This window comes from Coturnix japonica, chromosome 2 (assembly GCF_001577835.2).
Source record: "Coturnix japonica isolate 7356 chromosome 2, Coturnix japonica 2.1, whole genome shotgun sequence".
Classification (NCBI taxonomy): Eukaryota; Metazoa; Chordata; class Aves; order Galliformes; family Phasianidae; genus Coturnix; species Coturnix japonica.
This window is the reverse complement of record NC_029517.1, coordinates 114,169,232-114,191,937: the sequence shown is the minus strand read 5'-3', so window position 1 is coordinate 114,191,937 and position 22,706 is coordinate 114,169,232. Positions and strand designations below refer to the sequence as shown.

Genomic DNA, 22,706 nt, shown 5'->3' with positions numbered 1-22,706 from the left:
AGTGATCTTGCTGCTAGTTGGCTCCTAGCATCTGTTCCCTTGGAAGTACTATCCAAACAAAAATATTTGGTTTTCCCTCAGCTGAAGCCAGGTATTTCCTCAGCAATGTGGGGAGCGTGTGGATGGAAGGCAGGCACCAAATTCCCCAAAGCCCTTCACTCAGAGATACTGAGCAAATGCCTTTAAAATAACTGGACTTGGGATTCATGTATTCATTGCACCCTGAGATGGATCTTCAAGTACCGCGAGGACTAACCTTAGTGAGCAAACCATGACTCACACTGTACGCAACTGGGAGCTATTTCTTTTATCTTTCCTCCTCTTTTGTCCTTAAAAAGAGTGATCTCCTCAGAAGGCAAGGACAGACTTTTGCAAAACAACCAGGTACTTATGCATAAAGATATCTTTCTCCCTAAAGAACCCTTCAGCTTCCTCTTCTTAAGAGCATCCTAGAACCACCAGCTTACAGAATTGCAGGTGATAGGGAGCATCTTCTTTCCAAAACTGAGACACGATGATATTCACGTACTAATATAAAAGCATCTAGTAGTAACTAATATATAAAAGTCTTGTTTGGGAGGAGTAGGCCTGAGCTTCAGCCCCATGCTCTGTGCTGTCTCCCTGGGGATGGCAGGAGCAGCCTTGGCAACATAAAAGACCGAGTCCCTTCCAATTAGAGAGAGAAATAAATGCTGCTTTATGCTTCCTGCAGGAGTGCTCTGTCCACAAGGCTGCTATAAAAAACTTGTTGGAATTCATCTTCTGTCTATTTTTGGATAAAAATAACTACAGTTTGTTTTGCTTGTTTGCTTGTTTGAATGCCTTTCACTACATGTGTCTTGCTGAATACTTGAGATGTGTGCTGGGAATCCCAAAGGGGCCAGGCTGTCACAACAGAAGACACCCATCAGTGTGAGCAGTATGTGAATCTCAGAAGAGTTATGATAACCATGGGCACAGCCATGGCACTCGGGAGCATGGGTAGTGCACACTTTGAAGCAACCGAGAGCACTGCCTGGCAAAATCCTTCACAATATATGCTCTCAGGTGTATGTTTGGACTAGGTGGGATTTGGTAGCCTGTTCTGTCATAGTCCACCAAATTTCCCCTGTATTGAACTAGAAGAACTCATACATTTGTTTTTGGAAGAAGTCTAATGTATTTTTTAACACCTGCATCCCCAGCATGAGTACTAGATAGAGGACTGATACAGGCACTGCCTTTTCTGTAATCCCAGCAATATATAGGCAACAAAACAAACTGTTCCTTGCACAAGTGCTGGATGTCACTGCTTATTATTAACTATTATATTACTATTACATTTCTACATACAATATTATTATAGTTACTGCCCTCTCCTGTAGGCTGCCCACTGTTCCCCTACATTCTCAAGTGTCCTAAGTCCAGGTTTTGCAGCATACTTTGCTCCAGTGCTGTCTTCCCTACCCCGCAGCACCGAGGCAGTGAAGCATTGGTTTTGTTGTGAGCTGTTGTGCAACCTGCAGTGACAACCATCTTCTGTTTATGAAGAACAGCAGTACCAGAACACTGTGAGACAGCAGCTGTGGATTTGCCATGCAGGCACTGCCTTTGCAGCAGGGCAGCAGGAACCCCCTGCACTGGCAGCAAAGGTGCCTTGCTGGGGCTGGCACCGCTCCTGCAGCCAGGTGCAAACGTTTGTGCTCTGGATCTCTGCGGCATGTGATTGCAGCCCTGATCCCGTTGGATGGACAGGCTGCTGAAATATGTGGGAGCTGGATGTCTCAATGTTTTTTCTTAATGGAGGACCCACGCCATTTGCTGCAATCCAAATGCATGTGAGGATCTTTCTAAGTATTTCATGGCCTCAGAGACAAACTATGATGTGGCTGCAAAACCCAGCGCAAATATGCAACCACAAGAATAGCCCCACTGCAGTAGCAATGGAGAAATCATGCTCCTAGCTTGTCAGTACACACAGCTAAAATGCAGAAAGGCAAACTGTAGTTTGTGTTCTAGAAATAAGCTTGTGTTTTCAACTTCTATCACATCAAACAAATTATCTGTCCTCAGATTTTCCTCATTGGAATTAATCAAGCGCACTTGACTTGCTGCAGATGAATTTGATTAGGATCATGTATACTCTTAGCAACCAAAAATAACCCATCATGACTGGAGTGTACATGCTGTTGCAGCCAGCAGTATTGTGTGGAATCTTCTGGAGCTACTGGAGAGCTATGGAGCTATGGAGCTATGGAGCTATGGAGAACTCCTAAGGTAGGAATCCAAACCACTGGCAGCAGAAGCAGCAAATGGCACACTCACAGCAAGCAAGACCACCCCAAATGGCAATTTTATCAAGTGCATGGGAATTTCTATGGCCATATGGTTGATTGAAATTCCATTTTCTGGTATAAAATGAATCAATCATCGTTAAGACTGGAAAGACCACCAGTATTATCCAGTTCAACCACTGACCCACCCATACCATGCCCACCAACCATGTCCCTCTGTGCTACACCTACATGGCTCTTGAACACCTTCAGGGTCAGTGACTCCCACAGCTCCCTGGGCAGCCTGTGCCACTGCATCACCACTCTTTTTGAGAAGGAACTTTTCCTAATATCCAACCTGGGCCATATTGGAAAGTTTAACTCTGTATTCATTTGTACGCAAATATTTTTGCATATGTTCCTGCATATGGCCCACAATGCGTAGATCAAATCTTACCTGTGCTTTTCATGACACCAGCAGATCCTTCCTTTCACAGTCTCTTAGCACTGAAGAAAAAACAGACATCTTCCCAACAAAGCACTCCTGCCTGTCAGCTGAGCTGCTGTGTGCTCACTATTGTAGCTCTGCACAAGACATATATTGCACACTCACCACTGCCTGTGTAAGCCCATGTGCACAAACATCAGCTGAAATGCTGGCGGGTGTGTAATACTTCACTGCATGTAAGCATATTTGTGCCTGTGAGAGAAGAAGTGGAGGTATTCAAAGGGAATAACATAAAGAAATATCTGCACCTGAGATCATTTGTCACTTCTTGGATCGTCTTGGGGAACAATGCATACATTTGGTATAGCGTCATGCACATGGCACCGCGGGTCTTTTATCCTACAGGCAGTTCTCATCTGGACTGCAGTACTAAATTGGAGAGAAAAACCATGTCTCGAGCTCTTATCGTGTTGTTAACATTCCCACTGCATGCACTAACTGTAGAACCACCTCAGCGCTGTGTTGGGTATGGGCAAACAACCACTGGGCCATACACAAGAAGATGTGCTGTACTTGAGGCCGAGGTGGCACAGCCAGAGCGGACTGCCAGGCTGGGCCAGGTGTCTTCTCCATGAGCTGTTTTTGTTCCCCTCCTCTCCTCAATCCCCAGGCTGGATCCTGAGGCTTTGTGAGCTGCCAGATCTGCCACAGGGCTGCTTGGTGGCACACAAGGGGCTGTTAGGGGAATACACGAAGAAGGGAAAGTTTGAAAAGCAGAAACATATTTCATACAATCTTTTTTTAAATTTTTTTTTATGCACTTCTCATATGTAAGATGTGCCAAAATGTTTCCACTGGAAACTTTATAAAAAATGATTAATGTAAAGGGGTTCTACAATTCTGGCATCTCTCTTCCCTCTCCAGAGAGCTGTCATAGCTCGTGAAGCTCTGTTCTGTGTACTGGATGCATCAACAGCTGGAAATTATCATTTGCTGCTCTTTGTCTTTCTGTAGCTCATTTGAGAGACTCCGCAAGTAACAAGGGATCCTGCCCTTTTAACTGCAGCATGGGATGAAGTTCCTCTGGTAGGACCAGGGATCACTCCAGCATTGGTTTTATAACAAGCAGAAAAAATAAGCATTTTGTATGAGATTCAGGCCAGCTGTGTGCATTCCTCACATTCCTTCAAAGGGCAACCAGAGGGACAGGCATGTCTTAGCCCTGGGCTCTTTTCCCTAATGTTCTGCTACTGCATAATACCCTTCTTAAAGCTTCCTCCTTGCTTTTTCTTTCTCGTTTGCCTTTCTGAAGGCTTTAGGCAAGAGTTTTCAGTCTGCCTGCTGCCATTCCCAAGATGTAGCCTCCATTTGGCACTGTGGGATACCAGGTGAAGGGCAGCTTTCTCCAAAGTAGGAGAGAATGAACATCCACACATTCATATGGTCTGATTTTTGGGTGGTCTTGTATGGAGCAGGAGCTGGACTCAGTGATTCTTGTGAGTCCCTTCCAACTCGGGGTACTCTGTGATTCTGTGTTTCTGCAGTCTGGGAACGCAGCATCCCCCAGGGCTCTTAGTGTTGTGTGCTCTGGGGCATTTATTTTGATTACTCCTTGTTTCAGTGTCATCTACACAAGCTGTACAGGAAGCAGAGCTTTCCTGGCAGCTAGTTGCCTTCTCAGAATGAGGAGATGGGTGTATGTGCTCTGCTTGCCTGGCTCACATGGGCTATTTCCATGAAAAGGCTGACATGCATCCGTACACAGTAACCAGAGAGACAGAGAGACTGCAGTGATGGCATCGGCCCCAGGCTGCCAGCTTTCACTCTGTGTTGCAGGAATTCTTGGAATAAAGTGTGGGAAAGATTGGATATCTGGGAAAATTTCTTCTCAGAAAGAGCTGTGAGGTGTTGGAACACTCTCTCCTGAGAAGTGGTGGAGTCACCATCGTTGTAGATGTTCAAGAGATGTGTAGATGTGGCTCTGAGGGACGTGAGTTAGTGGGCATGTTGGGAGTGGGCTGACGTTTGGACTAGATGATCTTAAGGGTCTTTTCCAGCCTTAACGATTCTGTGATTCTATGAAAGAGAAGAAAACTTTCAGCTGTAGGCAGTGGCAGACAGGAAGGTGACCCGAACAGCCCATTGCTCCCTGAGCTCTGTTCCAGCATCCCTTCCAATGACAGGGAAGGGCTGTAAAACTCATACTGGAGTCTGCAGACCACCATGGCCACCAGCTGCCGGCCAAGTGCTCCTTGCTCCATCCTCATCCCTGTTGCTACCCAGGTTTTAGGGGCAAATGAATCCACCACAAGAATCTCCTGTGCAGGGGTGACATGTGCTATTAATAAAGACTGCCTTCAACTTCTAAATTGAGGCACTTAAAACCCACAGTGAATGCATTTTTCATTAACGAAAAGACCCGCAATCTTTGCTGTTGAAATTTAAATAGATCCATGAACTTTTGTATCGTGCAAGCTATTTTAAAACTGTAAATCTATTCCACTTTTTCCATTGTGCTTATTGTCATATTTCATTATGTTCTCACGCAGACAACGCTTTCTGGTCTTTTATTATAAAGGATTCTGCACTTCCAGGCATAGGTTCTCATGCTCAACTCAACAGACTTGTAAAAAAACACACCAGTCTTCAACCATTTTTCTTTTATGGCGTAAGGTTTCAAAATGGAAATGAAACATTAAGGCATCAAGGCAGCAAGATCTAAGATCTTCAGCTGATCTAAATCTGGAAATTTAGATAAGGTGTTCTAAGCAGGTTTAAAAGCACAAAAAGGGAAAAAAAAACTTAAACATGGGCAAGTAAAGTATTTTCTGTGACTGTTTTAAAAAAATCAAGCTGGTCTCAGACTGTCAGACCCTATTGTGGCATAGGTCATGAGCGCAGCCTCAGACTGGATGATTAATCTATAGGCACCATAAAGCCATACAGAAAGCTGCAGGGCTATTTAGAGTTCAGCTGGAAAATGCACTCAACCATGCTCCAAAGAAAATCCCAGTCTTTTCTGCAGCAATGGTGGAGAATTGAATTGCAGTTTCCAATCCTCCATACTCTTTCCTATGCTGCCCCTTTGTGCCTAGAAGATTCCAAGGGACCCCAGAGCTGTTTTCTTCTCTGTTAAATTCTACATGAAAGTCTTTTCTTTTGCTCATTCTGTGAATATTTTGAAGTACTGTGATGCTGACCTTTGGAAAGGCCATTGCTTTTCCTACTGACCAGCACTCCCTTTATTTCCTCCCACTTTCCATGTCTCAGACTTAATGGCAGGGCTGGCAGCTGGTGGGGAAAGGCAGTATTTTTGATGTACATTTGTATAATGTTTCACAGGCTGGATCCTGGTGACTGTGTATGTCAAACAATAACAGACTTGCTCCCAGTTCTTTCAATCCTCATCTTTGTAAGCATTTCAGAACTTCTCTTTTAAATAGATAAAAGCAGATCATTGTTTTAATTGTATTTTTTTTCACATCATTTTTGTTTTCCTCTAACAGTCCTAGTGCTTTTTCCAATACTCCTAGCAAAAACTGTGTGGTGCACATATCATTTTACTGGATTAAAACCCAAGACATGAGGATACTGGAGGTCTGCTGCAGGAGTCCAAACAAATCCCACACATCTCAGCCTCCAAGCATTGGTGATGCAGAGGGAGAACCTTGCTGAATGCAGGGTGAGGAGCCAACACGCACCTTCTAGTACCTGGTATATGCCCTTAGAGTCAGCTGTAATTTAACCTTCAGTGCTGTCCTGTGGAGTATTTACCTATCTCATAAGTCATAAGGGCTGCCCTTGTCTTAGTGTAGGAAATGACACATACTTGGCAGGCGTCAGGTCTCTCTCATCAGTAGGCATCCCTGTGCAGGGACTCCCACTGTTCTCAGGTTCGTCACTGAGCTGGGGCTCTGCTATTTCAGTCCAGTTAATCTCTTTCGGTTTCCTAAGTGGTCTCTCAGGATCTTCTTCTATACTAAGCTGGTCTCTAATCCTTGTGTCTAGCTATACATAGCCACAACTTATTTATACATGGGGCTATCCCCAGTTAAACTAAAAAATACTATAACCTACTTCAGCAATTGGGTAACACTAGGTATTAACAGTGCCTATTTATGTTGTTAAGAAGCTTCAGCCACGCTGTGTTAAGTAAAAACTCTGTCTAAGCTTTTTAATGCTTGCTGTCATTTACAGCCACATGGGCTGGATGTGTTACAGTACGATGGCCTCCAAATTTCCAGCTGAGTGATGGTAGCCCAGAGCTGGTATTCCACCTCCCTGCAGAATCATAGACTGGCCTGGGTTATAAAGGACAACAATGATCATCTGGTTTAGACCCCCCTGCTATGTGCAGGGTCGCCAACCACCAGACCAGGCTGCCCAGAGCCACATCCAGCCTGGCCTTGAATGCCTCCAGGGATGGGGCATCTAAAACCTCCTTGGGCAACCTGATCCAGTGCGTCACCACCCTCTGAGTGAAAAACTTCCTCCTAATATCTTCAGGACAGTTTCTGTGCCGCTGTGAATGTCTCCCTGCAGTTTGGAGCTTGGCAGCAATTTCAGTGCGCTGCAGCTGGCGAGCAGGCAGGAGGATGCCATTCCCCTGGGGGATAATAACTCTGTTTTCCCCCAAGTGCAGTAAGCAGGAGTTGTGCACATGAGCAGGTGGGTTGCGGGAACTTGCCACTCTGCTTGCAGGGAAGTGCACACTCCCCACACACATCATGGAAAGACAATAACTAAAGCAGTGACGCAGGCTGCACAGCGTGCCCCTGCACGAGCTATAAACAAAAAGGTTACTACCAGGTGATTTGTGCAGCCCTAATGGAATCAGCAATTAATACTGGAGACAGTGTGTAGGTTTTGACTCTTCAAGGCACTATATCTCACCTTCACATGTCGGAATGTGAGGTTATTCTGTCTTTACCACAATGCTTCCAGGCTTAGGACTCTCCTGCCGCGTGAGGGCAGGGAGCAAGGGACTCCATCCCTATGTGAGCAGGGTGGCTGAGGCAGTGGATGTGGTCTGTACCATGTGTGAGATGATGTGAGAAGCAACCAGAAATCTGTGTTGTACAGGTTTCTATGGGCCTGAAATGTGCAGTGTATGAAGCACAATATATTCATCCTCTACAGAGCATGTGGACTTCCAGTGCTGTTTTCCTCCAAAATGCTTCAGTTTTTAACCTCTATTGTGTTTGATTTTAACTTAGTTTGAGGATGACTTCTGATACATGCCAGTGCATGAGGAGAAGGAAGCATTTCCTGAGAGCAGATATGTGAAGATATTCAGGTAAGCTGTCAGAACAGGGTTTGCAGTGAGATCCTATAACAAAAAAACATTATGTCCCTTAAGGGTGCTGCTCATTTTAGCTTCATCTTTTTCTTAGCCTGCAAGTGAGGGAGCGTGCAGGAGGCAATGCAGTGCAGAGCCATTCTGCTCTCACTGCTGAGGATCCCATGTCTCTTCCCCAATACCAGCCAAAGCTGCAGGGATGGAATCACCAGCAGTGTGGTCTTAGGTCAGAAGTCAAACAGGGGTAGGCTGGTAACTAGGAGATCAAAATATTTTCCCTGCTTTTTTTAATGGGATGAGTCCATATTGTTCTCCCACATATCTCTGTTTGTTGTGATATGTTTTATCATCATTTTATCATTCGTGTTTGTGGTATGTTGGGTCTCTCTTTACAGTATGATGGAATTGTTTAAAATTCATCAGAGCACAGCTCTGGAGTGTGTGGGGCAGTGGGGGTGAGAAGGCAGATGTGATGTGATTCAAGTACTATGGCTCAGCTGATTGACCCTCTGTTTGACCACAGCGTTGTGAGCTGTGTAGCTATGAGATTTGTACAGCACAATTCAGATCTGGTTTATGAGTCATGCCATATCCTTGAGCCCAGCTCCCTCAGCTTGTCTTGGTAGGAGAAGTGCTCCAGTCCTCTGGTCATCCTTGTGGCCCTGCTCTGGAGATTTTCTGTAAACAGTAAAGAAATAGCAAAAGACAAGAAAAAAGTGGCTGTAGGAGGCCACCCAGCAGGCTGAGCATGGACACGTGTATGTCCCAGCTTAAGGAGATGCTGCTGCAGCTGTGCCACTCCTTTCTGACTCCTGATGGACTGCAAGGGCCTTCAGTGCCAAGGAAGTGGTGTTGTGAAGAAAGATTGAGGATGACAGCCCTGTAACTGCTGGTATTGTACTGAGCACATTCCCTGTAAAACGTGCTGGCTGTGATCCTCCTTTCCTCTGGAGGCACGGATTTGTGTGCACTCTGTTCCCTGCAGTGTTCTCTGTGTACAACCTCATTGCTCATATTCCAGTAAGGGCTTCTCGTGAAGCTCTGTGTGCTAAGTGCTCCTGCTGCTGCTGGGTACCAGCACAGGTCATTGTACAGAGGGACATAGTGGCACTCACTGACAGCATATGTTGGCCTGCAGAAAGCTCTCAGTCACCACAAGCCATGCTGCCAGATGTCAAGGGATGTGAAAAGCCAGCAGCTGGTAATCAACCCATGTGAATGGTGACGGGCGTGATACCTGCCCAGAAGTGTCCCAGTGGCTGCTGGAGGCAGACCCCAGTAGACATCCATGCTGACCGTAATACATGCACTGGTTTCTCCACCTTTCTGGCCATTCTGTTTGTGCATCTGTGCACTTCCAGTACTACAGCAGAATACTTTCATTCAGCGTTGCCTATGTAGTGAGTGTATCTTAAACCCTGCCCCATCTATTGTACATCTGCAAACACACAGGTACAACTTATCTGGTATGCTGTTAGATGCTGCCTTATTTCACTTCTCTGTCAGACCTTCGCGCAGTGAAGGCTCATGTGAGTGCAGAGACTCATCTCCCCAGGTTCCTTGTGTCACAGGGGAGAGATGCGTGTCCAAGGGTGATTCACATGGCCTCTATGGGATGAATCATTCCAGAGGTCCCTGCTTAACTCTGCTTTGTTCCCTTTGGGGAGCAACACGGCTGCTTTAAACGAGGGGAAATTAATCCTACCTGGGGCCTGGCACTCAGTTGTCATGTCATGTAACAGTATGACAGAGGTGATGAATTTGATCTTCAAAGAGAAAACGACAGCAATATTTTCCCTTTTTTCTTTCTTTCCTTTTGGAAAAGTGAAAAGTGCATGCTGAAAGACAGCAGAGTAAAGCTGTGTAAATAAAAGAGGTGCCATTGTTCAAATAAATAGACATTAATTATGCCTGACTGTATACGGCATCTTCCTAAAAGGCATTTTGTCCGGCTCCAACCCGCTTACATTCTGATGCTGGGGAGTGAGTGTGTATTGCTGATAAACATAAGCCGGGAGCCAGAAAATCCAAACAAGGTGGTGAATCACTGAGCCATCACATGAAGCATCACTTCACTAGGTGCTGGTGCAGCAACAGCACAGCTGTGCTGAACCAAGACAGAACTGTAAATGCAGAGAGCAGAGAGCCATTGCATCCCTCTCAACAGACTGTATTTAGCTGTGATTCTGTTGCTGCGGATCTCCTATGCAATAAATAGAGAATAAGGAAGGGTTAAGATACCCAGTCACCATATACCTTGATTTGCTTGATCTTGCTTTGGCCCAATCCCTGCTGTAATAGTTCTATGTCCTGCTTATATGTTGGTGCCTAAACTGCATGTAGTACTTGAAGTGCCTTTCCTGTGTCTGCCAGGACTCCTCTCACTTCCAATTAGGCTCAGGACCCCACTGAAGCCCCCAGGACAATCAGTGATGCTATTCAGGCATTAGCTGTGTCCTATGGAGCAGGGAGTCCTGCACCCAGATAACGGGCTCCATTGGCAAGAAACCAGGAGGAGTTTCACAATCCAATGTTTATGTGAGTTGTAAAGCAAAGCAAATTGGCATGCATGGGAAATGAGGCTCCTTTCCCTCTCTGGGCAGAGTTATCACATAGATAAACACAATCAAAAAGCAAACTGGTGGATGATAGCTGGTGAATGTGTGTCCATGCATGGAGAATAGGAGAAAACGGCAATAAAAGCTGACAGGCAGTGACGAAAGCTGGAGCAAACCTCCCTGGAAAGTGAGGGATCAACTGCGGGGAGGCCTCTGATCATATAGCTCTGTTTTTTGTCAAATGTTGAGCTTGGGGACCTGAAAGTCAAGCTCTGACCATCACATGAGAAGTTTTTGAAGTACTGTCAGGCTTTTGAGGCCTTTCTTTGTGTTTCTGTGGGAGTTCAAACAGTATGACCCAGCTGCCCTTGATCTCAGTAGTTACTGCTGGTAGCACTTACGGTTGGATCCAAAGAGATTTCTGTGAATTTCTGTTCAGCAGTTCCAATGATCAGAGGCCCAGACTATTCTGATGAAGTTTCCAACTGATGGTTTGCTGATGCGTAATTACCGATCATTAAATACCACCATGATTTTCTATTATAAAAGCAAGAGGGATTTGTTATGGAAAACCTCCAGCAGCTGAAGTGGAGATGGCCACTATTAGTCCCCTTAACTGGAGAGAATAAAAAGCAACTTGTCATTTATTATGAACCTATCTGCATTGCTTCCTTTGGCTGCGCGTTTTTCACTCTTTGCTCAGTATTTTGACTGTACCTCTTTAGTGTATTAATGAGCAAATACCTCTTGGTCACCAATTGCAGTTATAAAAGCTCTGCTGAGCACAGATATGGAACGCACCTCCCTTTTGGTACACCAGAATCCAGATTATCTGCAAGTAATAGACTAAAGAGGGGTTTCCTAATGAGGCAGCTGATTAAAGGCAATCCTATTCCCTGACAGCTCTAAAGCCAGCCTTACTGCTTTCTTGCACACAAGAACATACTGGGGCTCTTCCTCATCCTTGTGCTCCATCACCAGAGGATTGCATTCTGCTTAGGGATCAGTTGTAGGTCTGTAAAAGTCTGCTGTGGTGTAGGAGAAAAGAAGGTGACAGAACAAATTCAGTACCCTTTGCAAGCAACTGCTGGGTGTGGAGGCTAACAAGTCTGCTGGTCTGTGCGGGGCTGTGACTCTTTTGTTAAGCATTTTTGAGATGGGAAAGCACTTTCAGGAGCATACTTCTTTGATTCTGTCTCCACTTAAGTAAATAAAATGTCATTATCCCTTAATTTCCGAGTTTCTCTCACCATTCCCATTTGACATCCTCAGCAGCTCTCCCCAGGCACACAGTTCTTCATTTACCAACGTCATGCCTCCAATTTCAGCATACTTTCTTCATGCTACCTCTCTCACTTGATGTGAAACTTCTCACCTAGTCATTGGACTGAAGCAGAAAAGCCAAAGACAAAGCTGGACGCATGAGCTACTGTACATAAGCCATCAGTCCCATTGTTGTGGGCCTAAGTCAGCTTCGCTATGCATGTATTTTTCCCTTCTCTATAATGGTTGCTCAGTGAGCTGCCTGTGGCTGCCTGTGACGCAGAAATGGATGGTGACACAGGAGCAGGTCCATGAGCCTTGCAGTAGCTGTGGGTATCTAATGGGTCTGCGCTGTCCTGCCCAGCATCATGCCTATGCCCCCAAATATTTCTGTCCATTGTGGAGCTGGTAGCTTGTGCTACTGAGGGACTGAGAGTTTCCAAGAGGCCAGCCAACACTGATGGATGTGAGAAGTGCAGAAAAATGTGATACACTGCTATGGGGTGGAGGGAAGGAGGATGGTGGACTGCATCTGCCTTTGCAAACAACTAACCATTGGGAATGCGATCTACTAAATCAGGTCCTCCAAAGGGAAAAATGAAGATATATTCTTCTGCTGAATTATAGAGAGCAAGTGTACTTTCAGACACAGCACTCAATTTTTAGTAAAATAAATCTGAATTTTGCTCTTCTTGCTTTTCTAAACATTTCCCCCCCTTGCATTTCCCTCCTCCTCTAAGCTGATTCAGATCAGCTCTAAGCACCACCCTCACACTAGATGGTGATTTGAGGAGCTACTTTTGCCTTCATGTACATAAATATGAAATAGCTTGTTAAGTACCAGCTATAAAGTACTTCTGTTTTATATCTGATGGAAAATTCCTGCCTAATTGCAATGAGCACCACCTGGTCAAACTGTAAGCGGACAGAGAGAGATGACAGTGAGGAGTTTACTTCATCCTGCAGAGAGCATTCCTTTAAGACATGATTATTGAAGCACAGAATGGATAGTATTCAAACATGAGATCACTCTAAGTTTAATATTGCACAAGCCAGCAGCATCCAAGCCCTCGTGCTTTTACGACAGCACCTGGCCTTATGGTTTTTCTCTTCTTGTGCTGTGTCTCTAGCAGTTTTTGCTGCAGATTTGTTGACAGGCAAAGAGTGTGAGAGGACAGGGCAGATCAGGATCGCAGAGCCCAGTATCAGTCTGTGGAGGTGTGTTTGGTAATGCAGGCCCATGGTCAGCCTTATTGAGTAGAGTTCCATCCACAATTCATTAATTAACCTGCTCTTATGCCTGGTAAGCAAATAGCAGGGCATGTATTGTGGGATCACTGGAGAGCTGTGTTTGCTTTACCTTGATTGCTATGAAGACGACACACAATGTCTGGCAATCGCTGATCTAACACGAGCCATAACTAAACGCAAAGCCTTTTCTGACTGTGATTCATTTCCGCTGTCTGTGCTTTCTGCTATCATACAAGTTAAACATTTGGGTGAGACGTTAGAGCCCACGGTTCTGCTGGCATCCATCTGGCCATAAAACTCTGCAGCCCTGTGATGGACAGGTTTTGCATTATTATAGGAGGTGACGAGTGACAGGCGACATAAAGAGAACTGAAATCCCTTGAGGGTGCAGCACGCAGCTCTGCAGCCATCCGCTCCCCCACTTCATTTACATTTTGCAAAAGGGAGGAGCAACTTCAGAACTCGGTGTGCTGACAGCAAAGTGCTCTGCTTTGAGACCCACTGGCCTTGCCATAAACATTCCCTGACAGGGGTTGTGCCGTGTTTTGCTGTGCTGTACAGTGAGCACAAACAGTTGTTGTGTGCATCCTACGCAGAGCTGCAGGGCTTGGAGCCAGGGCAGCCACTGCTGAACAGAGGTGATCCAACAGGATGGGCTCAGAAGATCCCTGAAAATCCTCATGAAAAATGCAGAAGTGCAACAAAGCTGAAGGGGAGAGAAATCAGGCATATCTCAGTGGAAGAGTTTCATAAAGGGCTGCATTATCAGAGGAAATGTTCTGTACAAGGCTTATGTGAGACACAAAAATGCAGAAGTCTGTGACATGAGTGCCAGGCAGTACCAAGGGAAGGGATGTTCCACCCTGCACAGCGCTGGTGCTAAAGCTCAGCTGCCAGGGGAAGGGCAGTCACAGGTTTGGAAAAAGAAGGAAAAATAGTGGGAGTTTGCTGTAGACTTCTGTATAACTGATGGTATCCCTACCAAGTATTTTGTGGAGGTTTATTTCTTTGCTCTGTTAATTGTGATTTCCACACAGGCTGTTAGAAATGGCACCATTTGAGGAGCAGGCACATGCTTTGTGGTGCATACACTGTATAGCCATCTCTCCTAATAAACTGCAGACAGAATCTGCACCGTGTCGCCCGGGCTCTGTGCTCTGTAATTCACATCCGTCTTTGCTGGCGTCCAGCTGGAGCAGCACTCAGTCTGTGGGCAGCCGTTCTGTTGAGCCCTTGCAGGAGGAGTGCTGCAGCAGGGGTGGGAGATGGCTGGTAGAGCCTTGGAAGGTGATGGAAAAAGTAGGATTGTATGTTTTGGATCTCTTTAAAAGACAAATAAACCAAACCAAAACAAAACAAAAAAAACAAAACAACAACAGAATAATATTCATGCTTGTGAGATAATTCTAAAATGATATTCAGATCTTTTATTCCACAAAAAAACATCTTGTCCAGTGGGGAGTTAACTGCATTTTGCAGACAGAGAACATCACACATTTACTGCATTATATTCATTAATGAAACACGTAGTTTTAAAAACACCATTAATCCTGCTGGCGTTTGAATGCAGAACTGAGCAAGATGGAAGGACATGTTTTTTTTTAATTTTTCCACTTGCCTGTTTTCCTCATGTCAGCCCCAAATGTGTTTGTTTTACTGGCAACACCAAGACAATCATATGATTTCAAGTAAGTCTTTTGAGGCTGTTTGTAAGTTTTTGCTTTTCTGCATGTCTGCTTCCTCCCAGTTGGGGGTTGGCTGTTGGATGGAAAGGCCAACCACGTCACGGAAAAGCCCTGTCTCCGATCAGATGGGCTTAATATAAACCAGGTTCGCTGAGAAGGAATTAAAGAGGCAGCCCGTAAGCGGGAGGGGATTTACTCTGGCAGAGCAGCTCAGTGTAACACAGCCCACGGAGCGGAAGGCAGCGCGAATCCGGAGCTGACAGCGTGGACGGTCACATACAAGTAAGGAATCTCTGGCCACTGTGCATTGGGTCCTGTGTCTGTGGGGTTTGTTGTGGCTTTGTAGACCCACACAGCTGAGTGCAGTGCATGCCATCAAACCTGGGCTTGGACTGCGACGTGATTGTTTATTGATGGTCATCATTTGTTTGGGCTCTGATATCTGACTGAATTGGAATTGCTTTTTCTCATCTGGTCTTTTCACTGGGGAAACTGAAAGAAAGTAATGCATGGTAAATCAAACTGCGGTTCCTATCTGACTTTGTGAAGCAGGCTTTGCTTGATGCCTAGTTTCTTGTCAGAATCTAGTTTTGCCACTAAGCACTGCGTGTCACAGAGTAAGTACTGTGAGTGCTGTAATAAGATCAGATAGAAAGTGGTTTTGGTCTGCTTATTCTCCAGCCTGATCTATGTTCATTCTAAGAAGTTTTCAGATAGCTTTGTGTGAAAAGGAGTAGTGATCCGAACATGTTGTTTTCATGTGTTGCTGTGCTTGTTTTCATTCACCGCTTGTTATTCAAGTTTGAAAGTTCATTTCATGGGCAGCTCTCCTGCCTACTGACATGGAGAACAGAGCTGATAAAATTCAGATATACTCCAAAAAGCAAAATGTCCAAATAGCCACAGAAGTAACATTCCTAAAAATGGTAGCTGGTGGCCCGTGAGAATGACATCACTGTGCTCTGCCGCCAACCCGCTCAAAACTGAGTTTGCTAATTTAAGTGTAATTAGGGGCCATGCTAAGGTTGGAAGAGCTAACCTATTAGCTAATTGTGAAACAGATGAAGTTTCTGATTTAGTATTTGTAAACTTATGATCTTTTTCTGCCAGTGCCACCTTCTGTAATGGCTTGAACATATACCTCCTCTGAAAAGTCATTGGACTTGGTTGTGTCCCTGCTAGCAGCCAGAAAGCCACTGTTTTAAGCTTATCCCGACATAGATGAGACCCAAAGACATGTGCTTGCTTGCATGGCTTTCCTCTCCTATGGGAGCTGTGTAAGATTGTGAGTTTGAGGTATGAGGGATGGGTCCCTCTGCTTGCCCCAGGAGGCAGGAGGGCAGGGAGCGTTGCCTGCAGGTGCTGCCCATCTCTTGATGGGGATGCAGCCATATGTGAGCTCTGCTGAGTGCTTCCCTGCCCATACACTTAGCACTACAGGAAACATGTACAGGCTAAAGACAGAGAGGATTAGTGTATGGGGGTGGCATCATCCCCAGGAAAAAGCCTCTGACTCACAAGCTAGAAATATTTCTTTGCATACTAGTACTAGCAACTGCAAAAGTGTGGAGTCTCCTTTTTTGTTGTTGTTGTTGCATACTGTATCCCCATAGAAGAGCAGGACCTGATGCCTTGAGATGGTGTGTTTGTAAGTATTTTGAGAATAAAGTGTATGGCTTCCACATTTCTCACCAGGGGTAAAAAAATGACCCTCAACAACGTTACCATGCGTCGCACCCACCACAGCAGCCTGCAGCAGCAGCAGCAGCGATGGAGCATTCCTGCTGATGGGAAGAACCTGTTGGTCCAGAAGGACTCCAATGAGTACAATGTGCAGAAGCGATACACCATCAGTCCTGATGAATACTACAGAAGGAGCTGGTCCTCGGAGTCATCTGACTCTGTCATCTCCTCTGAGTCCTGCAGCAACTGCTACAGAGTGGTGCTGATTGGGGAACAAGGTGTGGGCAAATCGTCGCTGGCCAACATCTTTGCAGGGGTACACGACAGCATTGACAGCGACTGCGAGGTGCTGGGAGGTAGGTCACCATGCTCTGGGGTCTGTGTTTGCTCACCACCAGCCATGGCAGCAGAAATTGACGTGGAAAATCAGAAAGGTCAATTAATGTAAAATTGACCTAGCAAACATCTGGATCTGATTGTCAAAAGCAATTCCAACACATGCATCTCTCTTAAGAAAACAAGAATAAGCAAAGTAAGCTACAACGAGGATGGTACTCTCTAATAACAACTCAAAGCATCTGAAAAGGAACAATACAGATTCTCATGCTTTTTTATTTCAAAGAATTTGTTGGAAGCTGCCATTCAGTATTCATTCTGGTCCTATTCTTGTGTCACCACAGGCTCCAAAGGGCTATTTCCAGCTTTCTATAGGGCAGAGGAAAACAAGGACCTTTCCTTGTGGTCCACAAGAATGTAATGCTCAGAAATAATATGCAATGAAAAATAAAAAGCCCTATCCAATTCTCCAAAACATTTGCCATTATATGTTATCTCAGCCTTACATATGAATATGTTGTGTCAGCATAGGCTGTAGGGAGTCTGAGCAAAATATATCTACCCCTCATTTCATGTTCCCGTGTTAGTGAGGATTTTGAAACCTTCCTTAGTCCCAAAGACTAGTCATTGCAGAAGGTGAGGCTGTGGCACCCAGCCATGAGGGTGTGAGCAAGGTGCTGTGGAAGAAGGGACATGCAGTGATAGAAGCCTGCTGTGGTCCTAAGGACACAGGTGCTGTCATCTTGGTAACACGTGCAAGTTGCTGGCTGGTTTTGCTATTCAACACACAGAGCATTTCTCTCCTCTATCTGTTCCGCTTGTGCTGATGCCCATGACAGCACGGAGAGTTTCTGAGCTTTTTTTTTCCAGCCTTTGGTGGAGCATAGGCAGGACAGGTTTTTTGGTTCTTAAGCCAGGATTTACTTTGCACATCCTTGTCAGATAGTTTCCTTCTTCATGAGAAGCAGTATGGATTCTTCATTCATTTGCACTCCCAGCACTACTGCTTGGAGGATGGCCATGACAAGTTTTCAAGGCCAGCTTTATGGAAGTATCAGGAAACCTGCTGTTGTATTTCCCCTTTTAAAATGTTGACTTCAAAGTAAGCTCACTGGATGGAGCTGTAACCAACCTGATCTAGCTGTAGGTGTCCCTGTTCATGGCAAGGGAGTTGAATTAGATGGCCCTTAAGGGTCCTTTCCAACTGAAAAGCTTCCATGATTCTATGATTCGGATCAGGGGCAGAACATCTTCAAGTAGTGTGGTTACGTACTTGTAGCCTCTCGCTGTGTCATGGAGAACAAAGAAGTAGTCCTCTAAATGTTGTCCTCTGGTGCAGATGGATCTTGTTCCCATGCCAATGCTGGATCAGTCAAAGAAACCATTATCCAAACTTGAGCTTACAAACTGGAAATATTATTGCAAGAGATGATGGTCTCAGGACAGCCAATTCACAGAGGGGAATACAGCTGCTCCAAGGGATTAGTTTTGCAACTAACTATAAGATTCATCTGACTCATGAACACAGATGCCCCTCTTGATTAGCTTTGTGCTTTGAATCCTTCAATTTTAAGCTGTGTCAAGCCTGTGCTCTTGTTTACAGTGTTTGATTTTATTTTAAATACAGAGTATTTTTGGCTGAGTCTTTTGCTTGGTTGTAGATTTCTGGCTTCGAGAAAAGCCTGTGATTACAATTTGGGGAAAAGTTCACTCCACTAATACCCAAAAGAAAGTGTATGAGGCAGGAGTTAAGGCATGGTCCTATCTACAAGCATAGCTGGAACAGACTCCTCACACAGTGCAGGGAAAGGTTCAGTATTCTGAGAAACCCTAAGCCCAACATCTTTCACTGGCCAGCAACACAAGTCTAGAGGGGGATTTGAGCCTCACACTACTCATCCAAATGTCCTTGGATCTGGGGGGAAGAAGAATTAGTATTTGAAGTGGAAACTAGACTGAGAATTTCACAGCAAGGATTGATTGTGATTGAGTGGGAACAGCCCCTCCAGATCTAGGCAGAACTTAGTCACGCAGCGCTTATAATCTAGATATGGGTCATTTTGGTTTCAGTACAAAATAAATAACTGCTGTGGTTTGTTGACTGCTTTGCTTTTTGACATCAAAGGTAATGTGGGAAACTGTGAAATGGGAAAGAAATGGGATGCAGCAATCATTTCAGTCTCAGCAGCTCCCGTCTCACAAAACCGTGCCCTCTTTGCTTGGTGGGCTGTTAGCTGTATTGCTCTCAGCAGCAGTGACTGTTCACCCGTAAACTGTCCCCGCTAAAGTGAAAGCAAATATTTTCCATTACTCAGCCTCACTGGACTCTGCTGCTCCCGTGGGGCAAATGTTCAGCCTTTGGTTATTTCTTCCACTGGTTCTATTTTCTCTCTCACATAAGACAAAGACAATATCAATGAAAATAATAAACATCTCATCTTCTGATCTTTGTCTGCTTCATATATCATGGAAAGTAAGACAACCAGTAATGAACAGAAGGCAGGTTTAGTGCTGATGGAAATGTGGAAAGAACTGAACATGAGCCAGCACAAAACTTGGCTCACTAACTTGAGCTGTGAAAAAATTATACTTAGTAAGCTATTTGTTTTTTTATAATGTACGTGATGTCACAAAATAATATGTTACCAACTTTTCCATTTTTCTCTTACAGAAGACACATATGAAAGAACCCTGATGGTGGATGGGGAGGGTGCAACCATTGTACTGCTCGACATGTGGGATAACAAGGTACAACATTTATTTATACATACTAGTTGAATGCTGAAAGAAAAGTACACATGAATGAGGGCTAGTATGAAAAGTAGTTATCTTTTGGGAAAGAAAATATGTTTTTTTATACTTCATCATTAGGAAAAACACGGGATCAATATCCTCCCCAAAGCAAACCAAGCACGCCTAACGGCTCTGTGTAGTGTGAGCCTGAGAAGAGCAAACCTCTTCTTTATTTTTTTAATGATAAGACAAAACATTCAAGACATTTTCTAAACAGTGTTCATTCCGATCTAAATCTAGTATAATGAATTATCAGGGGCAAATTTCACCCTCCTTTATGCTGAAGTATTCATGTGGTCACCACTTTGGAATTGCTTTTAGTACAACTGTGATTCAAACCATATCCAGTGCAGTTACAGAGGGAATGTGTTTAGATTCTCCAATGTTATATTTTCTAAGCAAAATCTGTCTGGGCATAACAGTGTCTGATTGTTTGCTTTGAACAGCGTGAAGGAGAATGGATTCGAGACCACTGCATGAAAGTGGGAGATGCCTACTTGATTGTCTACTCCATCACAGACCGAGCAAGCTTTGAGAAAGCTTCTGAACTCAGAATACAGCTCCGCAGGGCTCGGCAGAAAGAAGATATTCCCATTATTTTGGTTGGCAACAAAAGTGACCTTGTCAGGTGCCGCGAAGTTTCAGTAGCAGGTAAGGAAAATGATGAGGATAAAAACGTTGATGAATTAAAAACTCTGATGAATTAAAACTCTCTCACACCCTTCATTTCACTGGCCTGGGCAGGTGCTGCACAGCCTTTCAGGAGAGATCTGCTTGGTGCCTTGCTCTGAGATGCTAAAGCATCCATCACTCTGCTTCATGCAAATGAGTAAAGAGCTTGTGCCACGGTCCCAGAGCCCGAGGAGTCCTAAGCCCATAAATAGGAATAGAAAGATATCAGGGGAAGCTACTGTTGACTCTCAAGCTCTTCAGTCAGTAGAATCTCTTCTTATGCAGATTTCCCCAAGGTTTAGGTGATATAACACATGGCACCTCATTAGATAATCTCTTCTTGACCAGAGCACAGAGGAAACCCGGGTTTCTTGGCTCAGCATTTTCTTCTCACTACAGCTATCCTGCCTGTTCCCCAGTTGATCTAGACTTTTGTTTCACTGGGGTAGGTGCAGATCCTCTGGTCACTGTCAAGATTGCTCTAAGTGAAGGATTTGAACAGAGGTAGCTCATCACAAAGCCAAAGATGATCATGTTAATTCTCATGTCTCTCTGGCCAACTTGAAAAGTCCCCTGAAAGATTTAGTGATGAGTTTCCAGCAAGGTAGAAGACAGTATGAATTGGCTTTCATGTTAACGATATCTGCCAGGTCTAGTTTATACTCCAACAGTCTGAGATAAGAACTGTAATATCAGATATACCTCTGAAGTTATGGGCATAGTTCTGCCTTTAAGGATTTGGTAGTTGTGCCTGTTACACCAAATCTGGTATTGTTTGAAGACCCTGGATTGTACACCTGGCCTATGTAGGGGGCTTGGGCCCTGCCTCCTGTGGAAATGAGAGCCATGCTGCGCTCAAGAGGGACACTGCCGTCACCATTTAATGTGACTTGTGGGAGTCTGCTTGTATGATGACCAGGTGATTTTGAGTCATGGCTGACCTCTACACCCCTTCTGTCAGTGCATGTCAGCTGGCTGCCTCCCTTCACAGCCAATGGTGAGAACCAGACTTCTCCAGGAGCTTGGCTCTCCTTGCAGCCAGGGGATTGTGACACAGAGCAGATGAATCACAGCCTACCAGGCAGCAGTAGATGATTAAAGACTTATCCGTGTCTATATTAGGCTTGAGGAATTCCCCTGGTGCCACTGGCTCCCCCCTTGTGACAGCCCACAGCCGTATTGCTTCCCTCCCTGGTTCATGACATCTCCTGACATATACCCATTGTGATTTTGCAGAGGGCCGAGCATGTGCTGTTGTGTTTGACTGCAAGTTCATCGAGACTTCTGCAGCTGTGCAGCACAACGTGAAAGAGCTCTTTGAAGGCATCGTGAGGCAAGTGAGGCTCAGGAGAGACAGCAAGGAAAAGAACGAGAAGCGGCTGGCTTACCAGAAACGAAGAGAGAGCATCCCAAAGAAAGCCAGGAGGTTTTGGGGCAAAATAGTTGCCAAGAACAACAAGAACATGGCCTTCAAACTCAAGTCCAAGTCTTGTCATGACCTATCAGTACTTTAAAAACATTGGACTCTGCCAGTGCTTGTGGCATTTTGTGGACATTATCGAACTATGTTGTGGGAAATAATCTATATTAGATTGGGCTATGAAAATGACTTAGATTCACAGTTGTGATGGTGATGATACGTGCTGACATAAGAACAGCACAGTGCATGGAAATATCTCTCTTTCATTTTCTTTCGTAGTTTTATAAGAAAAGTATTATGATTCGAAATAGTGCTGGGAAAGCATTCCGGAATATACCTGTTTCTTCTTCACTCACCTTTTGATATTAGCTTAAGAACCTCAAACTGTCATGACTTGGGAAGTGAATACTACACTTTTTACTCTTTTCACTGTAATTACTCTTTTATTTTTATTTTCTTTTTTGGAAATTGTGTGATGAATTGAGGAACTGACCAGGCATTGATCCCTCACCAATTGGCTGGTCAGGCTTGAGCACCCACAGCTGAAAATATGCGTTGTTGTAGAATAGCCACCAAAACACTTTATTATTTCAAGGATTGGTTTCAATGAGTTTACACATCTCTAACTTCGAAAACATTTACAGGAAAAATCCTATAGTCAAATAAATTTTCCTCTCATGTTTCTATGTTAGGGGCCTGTTTAAAACTCATAGTTAAAATAAAATTAAAGCACAATCTGTATCAAAGAACATCAAGTGCAGGATGCCAAACCTTTGTAAATCACCTGAGCTTTTTTAAGAAACCACACGGACTTCTTGTATCCAGTCTTGGCCTTTCTCTATGCCAGAGCTATGCTGTATTTATTGTCGTGCAAGATAACAAGCATTTTAATGTTGAGGGGAAATATATTTATTACCAAGTTTCTTAAAGAATAATGTTAATTTTATTACTGTTTTCTATCTAATATCTTTTTTTCAGATATGCAAGTTTTTACTTACATGCCTTGTAATAAAACAAATAAAATATATGACTGCCTTTGAGACTCA

At 44.5% G+C, this 22,706-nt stretch overlaps 1 protein-coding gene across 1 annotated transcript; it reads left to right on the top strand.

The window, feature by feature from the left end:
• The first annotated feature begins 14,897 nt into the window (after positions 1 to 14,897).
• GEM (GTP binding protein overexpressed in skeletal muscle) lies at positions 14,898 to 22,706 on the top strand. Its single transcript, XM_015855980.2, has 5 exons — positions 14,898 to 15,038; positions 16,452 to 16,795; positions 19,447 to 19,523; positions 20,015 to 20,219; positions 21,477 to 22,706. The coding sequence occupies exons 2-5, from the start codon at positions 16,462 to 16,464 to the stop codon at positions 21,752 to 21,754; spliced, it is 894 nt and encodes a 297-aa protein (XP_015711466.1). The 5' UTR covers positions 14,898 to 15,038; positions 16,452 to 16,461; the 3' UTR covers positions 21,755 to 22,706.

Coding starts and splice junctions, on each gene's coding strand:
- GEM (XM_015855980.2), top strand. CDS start 16,462: ATGACCCTCAACAACGTTACCATGCGTCGCACCCACCACAGCAGCCTG. Junction 19,524..20,014: donor TCGACATGTGGGATAACAAG/GTACAACATTTA, acceptor TGCTTTGAACAG/CGTGAAGGAGAATGGATTCG. Junction 20,220..21,476: donor CCGCGAAGTTTCAGTAGCAG/GTAAGGAAAATG, acceptor GTGATTTTGCAG/AGGGCCGAGCATGTGCTGTT.